We start from the raw sequence: 14576 nt of genomic DNA, 5'->3' as shown, positions 1-14576 counted from the left end.
TCATGATCATTAGAATTAAATTTAAATTGAATTTTTTTCAGTGCTTCATGTATTTGTTTTTTACATATTTCTCGATCGGCGAGTTTTACGTCAATCTAGAAAAAGTTAATATACATATTTAGAAAGCGGTTTCAATAAAATTAATAAGTTTGTAAGGATAAAAAGCACCATTTGCATATAATACGAGTAATATTCACCTTCTCCACAACGTTGTAAGTATGTAAAATATCCATCACAATTTGTAGCAAGTTGTCTAACGAAATTGTTTCAAACGACATTAAGTTAAAATCAGTTTTCAAAGCATGATTAACTTCGTTTACAACAAATTTTAAATTTGCATCCATATTTAAATTTTACAAATTTAGCTAATTTTATACAAATTTTTTGGAAAAATTGTTTATCACCTAATGTTTCGTTTATTTGGATAGTAAATGCTTAGCAACGGTAATCAATTATCATAGATGTAATACAAAACAAATGTCTAACTTCCCTTCATGCAATCTACAGCAGCGCAGCTTAAAATCACATATTTTTTCTTGAAACTAAAAGATTTAGAAAATAAAGCTTTGCATTCGGAATAAAAGAAAATATTCCAAAATTTTCTTTTAAAATAGCATTGCTGAAATATAAAAATATAAATAGAAGTTTTATATAAAAAGAAGTTTTGTTTTGAATTTTAAACAAAAAAATATACATACATACATACATACATAATATTTATTTGATAATTGGTCTTTCTGGTGTACTTGTAAAAACTTTAAAGAGAAAATAGTGAAGTCATTTCTCGCAAAAAGAAAAAAATTCTTATATAAAAACAAGTCTGTCCAAAAGATAAAATTCTCCTGTAGCTTTTTTACATATTACATATTTCTCCAGTAAAATAATTAATAACTCATATATTTCTCAATTATATACAGTCACATTTCTCTCTTGAACAGATTCTAGAGCTAAAACAACCAAGCGGAAAAGTTGGAAAAACTTTATAAAATATGTAAAATGTCAAATTTCAAAAATTTATTTGATAGAACAAATAATTGAGTGGAACTCGTAGATATATATAGCCTTTGTTGACTTCGAGAAAGTCTTTCTATTTGTTAGGGAATAAATTGAACACTAACAGATAGGGTAGAAAATGCAGCATACACTTTTAATGACGTTCAAAAAAAAAAATAAAAAGTCTGGAGTAAAACAAAAGAAAAGTCTTTCAATAAACGCAAGATAAATAACTACAACATGGAGAATGTTTTCGAGTTTTGGTGTTTTGGTATGGAGATACTGAAAGATACAGAAAATATGTTGAGGCTTGCTGGAATGGCATTTTGAAGACTATATAAGGTATATAGAAGCAACAGTTTCTTAAAACCAGTACCTCATCAATTTATAAGATTAAATTTCATATTGCAGCACAATTTTGCTTTGTAATGTAATGCAGAAACTGCGAACATTGGAGTCATTTGACCAGTTTTACATTTTTTGTCGTTTTCTTTTTCAATTTAAGTTCTATTTTTCTTTAAATCTCTGTTTTAGGATGGAGAAATTTTTTACCACTCTATTAAATAATGCATCGGCTAAGGCTTGGTGTATAAATACGAAATCGAACTTCTAATTACCATTTGGTTTTGCTATGAATGTTTTTTGTTGAATTTTTCCTATAGTTTTCTTGTTTTTTTCCCTCCATTATTTCATCGATAAGACAGATTAAAACTGCGGAAACAGCTTCTAAGACTTTCTCATCTGCCATATTGATTGTATATATGCTATATCTGGAGTTAATTCAATGTTTTTAATTTTAACTTATTTACTTTAACGTTGATTCGAATTATTTTTCCCTAGATTATTATTTATTTATTTTTCCTTTGATTTAATAAATATATATATGTATTATTATAGATAAATTATTTACTGTTTCTTTTTTCTAAATCACTCTTGCTTTGCTATATACTATGAATATACGCCGATATGGATAAAAAAATAAATTTGACACCAGATTTGATCAAATAATGCTTAATGTGTAAACAGGCTTTCTCATTCAATTTCATAGTTGTCGAGTTTTCGTCAAATTTTGCTTGATGTGTAAACGGTGTCTTAGGCATTGTTTACACTTACACGGTAAGCAAAATTGGACAACTAAATCGTACAACTGATTGAATTAGACATTTACAAATCAAATTTGATTTGGTCAAATTTAATCACTTTAGCTGTTTTTTTATTATTGTAATCAAAAAAAAAATAATTAAAATCAGCTGATCACTCTTTCAATATAACAAAACTTTTAGTATTTGTCATTTTTTATTGTTTCAGCTGTCAAAAAAATTAAAATATATAAAGTATGTAAATATATGTAAATACCGATAATCATTTTTAAAGTGAATTATTGACAGATTTTCTATAACGTGTTTTTCCGTTAAGTAATCGTTAAGTACAGTAACGCATAAGAAAACTCAAACAAAACGGAATTTTGTATGTCAAATGACATAAAAAATTGTTTTGGTTATTGCTTTTTTTAATTAAATTTCAAAGAAGGCGTATAAAAAATAGTTTCTTAAAAGAAATAATAAATTTTTCAATCCTTTAGAAGAAAATAAATATTAATTTTATGTAGTGTTAAAAGCGGGAAAAAAAGAACTTTAATAAATGAAATAATAAAAATAATTTTTTTTTTATTTTCTCAATTCCCTTTAATTTTTATAATACTTTCTAATTACTTTATTTTTATATTATTTATAGATAAATAACTCACTTTGTTTCCACAAATACGGACACTGCTGTACGCGGCTTAAATGAATACTTCTTGTCAAAATATAACAGTTAAACCACTTTTATACTCGTATACTCTTTAAACAAAAAGTATCGCTTCAATTGGGATTTTATCTCTTTATTTAGATGTTTTTCTTTTCCTTTCCATTTGGAACAATTTTTTTTTTAAGATAAAAAAACTCTCAAGAATTATTGAACTAATACTATGTATGAATTAATATAAAAACGAAATAAAAAAATAAAATACATAATTGAAAATTCCAATTTTAAAAATATAAAATAATTTAAATTTTTTTTAATAAAATATAAGTATTTTTGAGTAATAAAATATAATACACGCATATATTATGTGTGCATAAACTTTATTACTTTATTTAAACATATTTAATGTGTAAAAGAATTTACATATGTATGTATTACGTTATATTATGTATGTACATAGTTATAGAATTATTTTTTTTCAATCTTTTGAAATAAATTGAAATTACATATTGGTGTATGTAAAATTTTTGATAAAAAAAAATCAAATTCACGAGACAAAGCTTATTAAATACATCTGCGGACGGACAAAAATTAAAATAAATCTGCTATATTTTAAATTTTGAGAATCAGCTTGTTATTTATTCCGTTTAATTTATAAAGTTTTTAACTTTCTCAACTGTAAAAAATTATAAAAACACCCTATATAAAAATTTTCGACACTTAAACAAATGAAAGCGAAATGAAATATCGTGTGAACCATTGATGCAAGATTTAAATAAATTTAAAGTTTTTGTTTTCGCCGTAATTTTGAAGTCAAGAAGAATTTTAATTGCATAAATAAAATGTTTCAGTTTTTCGTATGCTGCAGAAGTTGGAAAAGTAAGAAAAACTTTGCGCATGCAATATCTCAAATCTCTGAAGTACCTACCTACATATGGTCACATATACATAGTTAAATGATCAAATTAAAAAAACGCGAATAATTTTTTAAGAACACGACAACATTTGTTTTGTTAAAAAATTATAATTAAAAAATTAATACAAAATTTATCTTTAAATAAAATTATTCAGTAGGAAGTTTAATACTCATTTTTATTAGTTTCTCCAATAGAAATTATCTCTCCAAAAAATGCAGTTAAAGCAACTATTTTGTCTCCAAAATAATTATGATCGATTTCGACTTGGCTATTTTCTCCTGCTAACTTTACAATTTGTTTTATATTTGAATTTTTTGGTATATACAATGCTATGTTTTTAGAAATGGTTCTTGCACAATTAAGCAAATGACTTGCTCCAAAGGGTTGAAGGTCATTTTCTATGTCAAACACCTTTCTTTTAGCATAATTTGGGCCACCCCAAGGTGGGCTTAAGAAAACTCCATCTGCTTTTATGTTTTTGCTTAATTGAAAGAAATCGCCAACTACAAAATCAATTTTGTGTTCTACATTATATATCTTCGCATTATTTCTTGCCATTAAAATTTTCTTGGGGTCTATATCTATAGCTATAACCCTTTGACATTTTTTTGCAAACTGTATGCTATTTCCTCCACATCCACAAAAACCGTCAACAATTATTCCGAGATTGCCAACTTTATTTGCAATATGAATTGCAATTTTTTCTGGTGTAACTGAAAACCAACTTTCTTCATCTAATTGGATTCCTTGCTCAAATTTTGAAAATAAAGTAAATCTTTTCTTCCAATATTTTAGAAGACTTTTATCCTTTGCTATACTTGCAGGCAAACTCTTTAGACGGTTTTTTTTCTTCTTTTTTTTCGACGGGTTAAATTCGTTCATTTCCTGACTTGTATTATCTTCAAAACGAAAAATTTTAATATTATGTTCGGTTAAACTATTGCTTGCACTCACGATCCTTCGCAGACTTTGTTTTTTTTTCTCAATTTTTATTTTGCTTCCACCAAATGAGAGAGGAAGCCCTAAATTTGACAGTTCAATACTTTGGTCTAGTTCAACGTAGTCAAAAGTATTGCAATCTGTTTCAGAATTTCTCCTTTGAGTTTTGCTTTCTAACCAATCATAAAATGTTTTTACGTATTGCTCTTTATAATGTTTCTCCCACAATTTAATCCATTTCATAGATATTTTCTCTACTTTCTTTGAAAATTCATAATGTTTTTTTAAGTTGTTTGAGTTTAGTTTCCCAAATTTTCTACTAAATAATTGAATATAGTCCTTTTTTAGTATTATCCATGACATATTAACGATATCGTTACCATTTTCTTCCCAATACTTTAGCCACTCACATTCATTAATTTCATAAGCTGAAACATTAGAATCGCAGTCTTCTACAGATGAAACATTTTCCAAATTTTTATGTTTCATTTAAAACTTTAATTTTCATCCAAAACTTTGTTTTTTGAAAATAATGAAGAAATAGCAAAGCACATAAGGCTTGCACAAATCCATACCACATTTGACATTTGTACATGACGTACAAAATGTCAAATGTGTGGATGCTGGATATATATGAGCATTTTATTTTTCAATAAATTTTAAGCTAGAGTTGCACAAACAACGCTTGTACTGTTCGTTTTATTTTGTTTTATTATCTTTTTTGTTCCTTCCTTGTGCTAAATGATGTTCGGGCTATCGCTATAAAATGTATAGCGCTGCATTATAAATTATTTTTTTGCTATAAAAATTTATTACTGTATTGCATAAAAGTCGAAAAACATAGGTGTCTTAAATTAATACTCATACATCTATTGTCTAATAATCGATTCTGTTGTCAGTCGGTAATTTCAGTAGGATACATTATATCAACACTTTGAACCAATTTTTTTGACAATCGCAATTGAACTAAATGGTCTAAGGATGTAAATATTTTTAGGAACTGTTTACTAAAATTAAAGATGAAAACAAAACAAGAGCGATTATCAGAGGCGAAATGTCAAAATACATATTTTTAAATACGACTGTGAAGAATTGATCGCAATTATTGCCACGAATTTACAAGCGCGGTAAAATAGCCTTAATTGTCTTTTGATTCCTAGTGGTTTTTATACACTATATCCAAAATACTATACAGTTGAATTTGCCGTTCCGCTGTTGTTCTACATTATAAGCAAAGGAATTCGTTCGACTCTACAATGTTCACCGCTTTGATTCGGTTTTTACTTTTTAGAATAAATCTGCAAAAAAGTCTGATGACTGTTTAATTTACATATCGTTCTGAGTTTATTTGATGGAACTCAAACTTTACACGAAAAAAATTTAGCAATTTGTTATTTAAAATTATAGTTGAAATAAACATCATATTTGAAGCTGGATTCATTGGTTCGTCGTTTTTGAGCTGAGCTAGTTGTAGTCGAACTATTTTTTCTCTTGATTGTTCATTGGTTCGTCTGAAAAAGGCTGATCGTTTTTTTTTAATATGGTGCATTTATTACTTTTTTGACAATAATTATATGTAATTGTACCAGTTTAATTATATGTAATTTGACGTTTTAAAAAACCTCCGCACTAAACCTGGATTTCACTGGTTCGACAAGCTGATGTATTTTGTATGAAAATTTGAATTTTTGGCATTCTCTTTATTTTTAGTACAGCTTTTTTTCTCTCTCTCAAAAAGTTGAATCAACTTCAACCTTAATGCGGAGGTTTTTTAGAAACTCAAATCCAGCCAATAAAAGGAACCAGCGAATCCAGCTTTACCCGTATTCTGTTAGTCATATCGCTTGATGTGATATTATTGAAAGAATTTTGTTCTTCAGGATAGAATTTCGAATTTTGGAATTGATTTTATTCATGAAATTATATTTTTGAATAACAACCACGTTACGTCAAGTGATGCGACTAACAGAATATGAGTGAATACTTAATTTTTCGTTTTAATTTGATTTTGTTTAGAATATTAATTTTTATGCTGCTGAACTTCTATTATATAAAATAAAACTACATTAAAAAGGATAATACTTTCAGACCCAAAAAAATTTTAAATTATTGATTTAGAACGACTTAACAACAAAGCTAAATGAATTAATTAAATCCACTTAACTTACATTGAGAAATTAAAAAAAAAAAACAATTTCCTCAAATATTAAATTATTTTTTTGAATTATTAAGCATTTTTTTAGCATTGTGGGTACTTTGAAATAATCTTCAAATGTAGCGTTTAGACAAACTTAAAAGGTAAAAGCTATGAATACCACCATTTTAAAGGTTGTTCTATTTATGTTTTAGAATAAAATAATTCTATTTTTCAAACACATCATAAATATGGTAATTTTATTACCATATTTATAATCGGAATAAATTTATTAATATTAAAATATCAGAAGAATTAAAATCATAATTAAAATCAGAACGAAATATTTGTGCACATATCAGGATTTTTTAAGAACGAAATTGTTCGCGCGGTAGGGTGAGCTCGGATATTTAGATGTAGTTTTGGAGGTTTAAAAAACGGAATGAAAAATTCTGCCTGACAATAAGAATGTATTTATAGAAATTTCTTAGTTAACTAATCTATATAACAGTAATTCCAATGATTGATGTCAGACTTACCGTTTTCGAGTAATAGTGGCTTAAGCATGAAATTTGGAATTATAAATTCATTATAATAAAAATTAAAAGTTTTAAATAATCTAGTAAAATAATTATCCTATATCAAAAATTTTTTATTCGTTGTACTACATCACCTTTTACAACTTAGTCATAAAAAAACTACTATAAAAATAAATATCAAAAAACACATAAATAATGTGTAAATAATTATTTTACTAGTTGTGGACCACTCTGAATATGTATGTATGTAAATCAACTTATATAAAAAAAGTATGTAGTATGCTATACCAGCTCGGGGTGAAAAATAGAGTCATTGAAGCAAAGAAAAAACTTTGGTTGAATGTAATATTAGCCTTGTGGAGAAAAAAATCGTATTTTACAATGTAAAATATGTACTGATTCCTTACAAAAAATGTAAAAATTATTAGACTTTTATTTGAAAAGTCAACTTCTGGTCTTTCAACTTTTTGGTAGATAGATCTTGAAAGCTTAATTATAGTGTTCATCACCAAATATGCTAGAATTACAGTTTTTCGTCCGCTATTAGCTGAGGAATGTTAAAAAAGCAGAGCTTTTATTAATATTTTTTTCAATTTGTCCAAGTTTCTTTGTAAATATATTTTTATATTAGACGAATTGCTTAAGTGAACGAGTTATAATTTAGCCGCATTATCAGATTGCCGAGCACTATTGTCTTCATTTAATGAGAAAAGTATGGAAAGAAGTAAGTGAAAGTAAGAATACATTAGTATAGCAGATACAAATACTTTATTAATCTAACATATGTATTTAATTTCTATGGAAAAAACCAACAAAGAATAAAGCACGAACTGCTATAGGATAAACTATAATTAAACACTTTAAATTATCAGAGAGTGCAGATCTAAGAGCATCCTTATCAACATATATATCAAATCAAATCAAAATTAGAATTGGCGGCACATAACATTCTAGTCATCATCTCATTTCTATCACAATCAAATGTGATATTTAATTCTGTCATCTAGAGTTGTTTGAATTTTCTTTAAAAGAGTACGGTCCAAAAAAAATAAGCAGCATTTTCTGATAAATAAATTCTATATGTTATTATCAGCGATCGGAAGAAACAATTTAATTATGTAATTATATTTATGTATTTAGAAACATATATATGAAAAATTGTGTGCTGTATGTATGTGTTAAATATATACATACATATGTAATATTATTAACCCCAAAGAGATAACATTTTTGTTTTCTTAAAGAGATCTTTAAGAAAAGGGAAAAACGGTCTGTCGGTTCGCATGTGCACTTATATAAAGTGCTAATTAACGGTTTTAAAATTCAATTCACAAATAATACATGTACATGCCTTTAAAAATGTTAGGCTGAATTTAGCAATTCATAACTAAATGGTGTTTAAATGCGTTATTACCGCATTATGGAAGTCAATGGCAATTTTTTGCATAATCAATCTTAGTATTGAAGTTATTATTTACCTAATTTAAAAATACTTTTGTTACTCTGAGTTTTCTTGTTTGAAAAATTTGAATCGCATATTCATTGAATTTTTAAGGAATCCAAAAAAATACTATTATTGAAAATTTTAAATTAAAATTATAAAATAAATACATTTTTGGTTTTTTGGTGTATGAATAGCTTTATTTTTTCCAATAAAAAAAATTAATTTTTGTGCGAGGAAATTCTTTTTGAAAAACATTTTGAGGAACTGCTAAGTTTTGGTAAGATAAAAAAATTTTAATTTCTATTGAATTAGATACATATAAGTGACTTTAATCGCTTTTAAGTAATATTCTCTTAGACGCATTCTTTGAAGTGATTAGATATTATTCAAAACTATATGTAGGTGCATATATGTATGTATGTATATGATTTATACTAATTTTTGCATATACACACACATACATATGTATAAGGTATATGAGTTTAAAAATGAATAATATACATTCATACAAACATAAAAAAACATACCAAGTTAAGCTGGATCAAAATTAAACAAAAAACGTTCATATGAAGGTAATCGTAAATACATACATGTTTTATTTGTTGTAATTTACTGCGGCAGCAAGTATGTTTTTATTATATTTGTTTTATTTATTTTTTATACATACATACATATATGTGCGAATTAAATTATAGAAAAATATAGTTTCATTTAGAAATTCAGTATCTAATTTATGATGAATTGAATAAAAAACATACACCCATATTCTGTTATTAGCTTCACTTGACGTGATGGTCGTGATAGTTTGCTGTTCTAATGTCTTGTAATTTTCCAAATAAAATTAATTACAAAATTTTCAATTCAATATTGAAAACCAAAATACTTTTTAATAATATTCCATCACCTGAAGTGACGCGTTTAACATAATACGAGTGATAATTTTTATTTTGTTTTTTTTCATTAAATTTTTATAAACATATAAAAATTAAATTAAACCAAAAAAATTAAAATAGTGAAAAATTTTTATTAAAAATATTTTACAATATTTGTACGAAACTTGGACGGATTATTTGTTACAAATTTTCATCATATTCGCATTAATAAAAGTATTCGCTAAAGTTTACCTATCCTAAATCGTTAATATGCAATTATAAACCATAAACTAAAATTTATGTATCATGTTATAACATAATTCGTTTTTATAAATTTTATATACTTATGAATACATTTTTTTTTATTTCTATTAATGCAGTTATAATGCATTGTGGAATAATTGTTTATTATATGTACTAAAAAAATCAAAGTCAACAATGGTTTCGAATGTAATTTTCTTAAAACAAATATATTGTCGAAATAGCTAAAACTAAAATTAATGTAAAAGCTGCACTAGTAACAGAAGCCTTGGCCAAACGGCATTTAAAAAGGTCAAATCTTGTTTCTTTGTTTTCTACTATATTTTTGAATTCAGCTTCAACTAATTGTCCGTCATAGTATGTTATGGGATCTTCAAATGGATATTCGTAACCTTGAAGGCATTCGCATTTGTAGCCCCCAGTATCGTAACCTCGACCCAATATCGGAACGCACTAAAAATTAAATATACAAATGAGATATTTTAAAAAATGTGTGTTGGGTATGAATAATACGTATGAAGTTTGTGTATCGCATTTGTGGGTGTTTTTGTAAGCATTGGGAACGTATACATCATCTGAACATTGATTTATATCAATTTGTAGCATATCCATTGAAACTGAAACTATGCCCCTGTAAAATAAATAAATTTTAAAAACAAATAAAAAGAGTTAAAGTGATGCTACTCATTCTACTTACTTAAATTCAAGTTTTGCTTTTAAACTATCCCAGCCAAAAAATGGGGCAGCGTATGTTATAATCCATTTTGGAACAAAACCCTCACAATCAAATTGAGGTGGCAACCAATGTCCATGATCTATATTAGCTGCTCGATATTTTGTCGGATAATGCTCAAATTTTTGCTCTAGTTCTCCAGTCTCATTATATCGCATTTTGATTTTTAAATAGAACGTTTCTAAGCCATCAAAATACGTTGACCAGCGTTGTTTGAGGAATCTGAAAACCGGTTTTTCAGTGTATATATTTGTTGTATCATTCAAACGAGCTAAATCTTCAATTTTGAATTTTCTTGTATTAAGTTCTTTTTTATATGCGAAGGGTGCAAAATATGTTCTATTTGTAAACTTGTTTCGATCCCAATACATCCCCGCAGACCAAATACGAGTATTTCCTAAGACAAGTGCCAAAGTTTCACCAATCATTTGATCTTCAGTTAAGGGTTTGTCAGCTACTCTCGTTCCTGAATAAACTTCATTGGGGTCCGATACCTGGAATGCACAAGAATTGAACATTTTCATTTTGTAAAGACATATTTGTATTACCTGAAGAAAAGCGCTTAGGAAATTAGCTAGTCGAACTGCCATCTTAGCTTCATTTTCAAACTGACTCTTAGCCCCAAAAGCGATATCACCTCGCAAAATCAAATCTTGAGGATGAAAACTAAATCATAATTTTTAAAATTAACTACATATAAAAAATATAAATTTCAATTAAGTACTGTTTGCATTCTACATTTTGTTGAAAATTTCATACAGCTAGCAGTAAGCTTATTTCGTTTAATAATTTTTGAATAAGTAGAGTCAATTTTTAAGAATTTAGTTTTAAAATCAGAGTTAAACGATTTAAAAAATAAAACAGTCTAATTATTAATCAATAAAGTAAACATTTTGTTACGCAAATCTACTTGTGCTGCAAACACATTGGTTTCTAATGATTAAATACATGCATATAATTATTTAACAAGCAAAAATGAGCGTACTTTTTACAAGTTCTGTAGTTAACGCTATGTATAAATTTTAATACTTCGTCAATATTCACATGTTCTTGATGTTGGGAATTAGGTCCTGTCGAACTATTTAAGTACTCGGGATGATAATCCAAATATTTTTGTCTAATGTGGTAAGGTGCGCGCTCCCATTGAATTGGTAGCTTTTGGATCCCTGCAAATAACATCAATAGTTTTATTATATGAAATTCTTGTATTGAAAAACACTTTTTAAACAAGAAGTGTTAGAAGTAAATTAAATTTTATGAAGTAAAAACTCTTGGTATTTGGTTTAGGGATTTCAAATATGTTTTGTCTAAGCAATTTAAGAAACTCACATCCTATTTTAAGGCAATCATATCCATCATAATATTGTTCGGAGGAAGCTCTTTCAATTATTTCTCCAAGATATGGACGACGTACAACATTTGGAAGACGAAAACCAGGCCTACAGCGACATTGATATCCTCCCCGACGGAAACCCCAACCATGCAAAGGTTCACATTCTGTAGTTCCCTTTTTACATCTCGCAGTATCAGCAAAGCGATTAGGCCCGTTGTTGCCTTCACCACTAGGACATTGATTTATGTCAATTCTCTCAAAATCCATTTCAAGAACTGAAATAGCTGTATATCTGAAATTTGAAATCTTTTAGCGAACACATACACATATAAGTCAATCACATACTTAGGATATTCAATATGTCTAAATTGAGTATGCCTTGGATAAATGTCTGCAATAGGAACAACTGCTGCTACTAACCATTTATTTGAACGGCCACAATCAAAATATGGTCTAGTCCATTTTACTGGTCCCGGATTTTCATCAGCCCCGGGAGGCCCATGAAACGTAAATGTTTCATTCGTATTGTTGGCATATCTGATTTCAACTTGATAAGTTGTCTTCGTGTCGTGCCTATTTTCAACATTATCGGGCAACCATGTCTTATACCATTCATTAATCCTATATAAATCGGATGTATAATCTTTTGAATAAGATTCTTTGGGAACTGCACCTAAATCCTTCACTGAAAATGTATTCATTGTAGACGTTTTCAATAAATAAATAGGGTCGTTAAAATCATCAAATCGAAATGCCCTTGGCGCAAATTTTGGGAATGTTTTATTAAAAAACCCTCTGTAGGAAGAGGAATATGAGCTGTTCGGTGAAAAATATATAGCTGACGCATTGATATAAGGATTTGCTGATACATCTGCAACAGTTGATAAGAAATAATACATCATTCCTGGATCATATGTGTCATTAATAGCTGGTCGAATAAATCTGCTCTGAAGTATATAACTCCAAAAGAAACTTCTACTTAATGCCATATTATGTAAATGCAAAAGAGCAGTTCTGTTTGGAAAGACTGGGTTAATGTTTATTTCTTTTATGTCGGGTTTGTGCGAAACAACATCGTCTGGCAAATACAGGTCTGCATCATATTTTATTAGGCAATTATCTCCATTTACAGAATCAAATCTTCTTTTGATTTCATCAAAGCTATCTCTTGATTGCCATTCATATTGACCTAAAACTCCCGCTAAAGTTAGGGTTATTAATAAACATAAGCACTTTTCATAAACTTTATGCACAGTAGTCATTTTAAAATGTGATACGATATCTTTATAATTCCCAGAATATATTATTTATTACAATATTTGTAAAATTATCACTAATTTTTTTATTAGAAAGTATATAAAAATTACACTTTAATTTAAGTTTTTAACCTGGCTTAATTTAGAAAACAATAATATGAATCATAAACTGAGAGAATTTAAGAATGCGTGTATGTATATGTTTACAAACGTACATGCGTGTGTACATGCGTTTTCTTCAATCTTTCTATAAAACCTGCTTTTATAGCCGTGCTTCTACGCCCAAAGTTTAAAGGAAATGATTTCAAGCTTAATTGATCCCTCACATAGCTACATTTGAATTAATTTTTACTTTAAACTTGAAGCCCCCAGTTGTTTTAAAAGTACAAAATTAGATTTCTTCACACAAATCAAAAATTATAAGTTCTAAATCATAATTCATTTGCGAATAAATGTCAATGACAAAATTTAAAGTTACTAATAATTTTGTTAATTCTTCATTCCTTCAGTGATGTCATTTGACACTGTGTCAAAATGTCAAATATCAAAATGTCAAACTATTACAAAGTGATGGGAAGCTTTGTTATTTTAAATTTTCGCAAAAAAACCGTGCTTGAGTGAAAAAGTTAAAAAGTTTTTTCGAAAATAGCGTTCTGTTGCTGAAAAAATTTGATTTTTCTTAAAAATAAGGGAAATGAGTGAAAACGAGACGCTTCTTCCTATTAAATTTAGGCTTTAAAATTTTTTTATGTATACATATGCACATAAAAAAATCATTTTTTTTTGACAATTTGAAGAGATTAAATGAATTAAAGTATTTTCCGTGTGTTTAACCATATAAAAAGTTTGCTATAAGTGTACAGAAAAAACAATTATTTCTGCGGCTTCTTGTTTAAAGTAAAAACATGTTTCGTATGAAACAATTAGGAACGGTTGGGTGGAAGAATAGATTGCAATTTTAAGGTGAAAAATAATTGATTTCCTTAATTAAAAAGTTTTTGTTAAAGTATTTAACGAAATATAGGAAAAATATCACCAAACATGCTCACTGGTTCCGGGAATGCAAAAATAATAAAAGAAGAAAAAGAAAAAAGTTTTTGAATCGAGCCTCTATTTAAATTTTCAACTTTGATTAAAAAGCAGAACTTTTGATTTCAAATTTCGTTCATATATTATAATCAAAATTAAAAAAAAAAATAAAATAATTAATATCGGCAAAATTTAGAAAATAACTCAGTTAAATTTTAATAAATAATATGTTTCTGGTTATTTAAATAGCTTTAAAATAATACGATTAAAAATAACTTAATATACAAAATTATCTCGCGAAAGAACCAAATGTTTGCATAAGTTTGGAAACTTTTCTGCGTAACCATGTTTTAAATTTTACCTTATTTTAATAAAGCAAT

At 27.3% G+C, this 14576-nt stretch overlaps 2 protein-coding genes across 2 annotated transcripts; both read right to left on the bottom strand.

Annotated features, from left to right (window-relative positions):
* Positions 1-3743: 3743 nt before the first annotated feature.
* On the bottom strand, positions 3744-5167 carry LOC129611292 (trimethylguanosine synthase). The gene has a single exon (XM_055524362.1). The coding sequence runs from the start codon at positions 5082-5084 to the stop codon at positions 3819-3821; it is 1266 nt and encodes a 421-aa protein (XP_055380337.1). The 5' UTR covers positions 5085-5167; the 3' UTR covers positions 3744-3818.
* A 4508-nt stretch (positions 5168-9675) lies between these two features.
* On the bottom strand, positions 9676-13675 carry LOC129609094 (uncharacterized). The gene is made up of 7 exons (XM_055520964.1): positions 12257-13675; positions 11908-12203; positions 11564-11744; positions 11127-11244; positions 10543-11072; positions 10359-10476; positions 9676-10298 (listed from the first exon to the last, which is right to left on the bottom strand). Exons 1-7 carry the CDS (start codon positions 13171-13173, stop codon positions 10044-10046), a joined length of 2415 nt encoding a protein of 804 aa, XP_055376939.1. The 5' UTR covers positions 13174-13675; the 3' UTR covers positions 9676-10043.
* Positions 13676-14576: the final 901 nt, after the last annotated feature.

The sequence above is a fragment of the Condylostylus longicornis genome, unplaced genomic scaffold, assembly GCF_029603195.1.
Source record: "Condylostylus longicornis isolate FDR11 unplaced genomic scaffold, ASM2960319v2 ptg000004l, whole genome shotgun sequence".
Taxonomy (NCBI): Eukaryota; Metazoa; Arthropoda; class Insecta; order Diptera; family Dolichopodidae; genus Condylostylus; species Condylostylus longicornis.
This window is presented reverse-complemented; position numbering and strand designations above follow the sequence as displayed.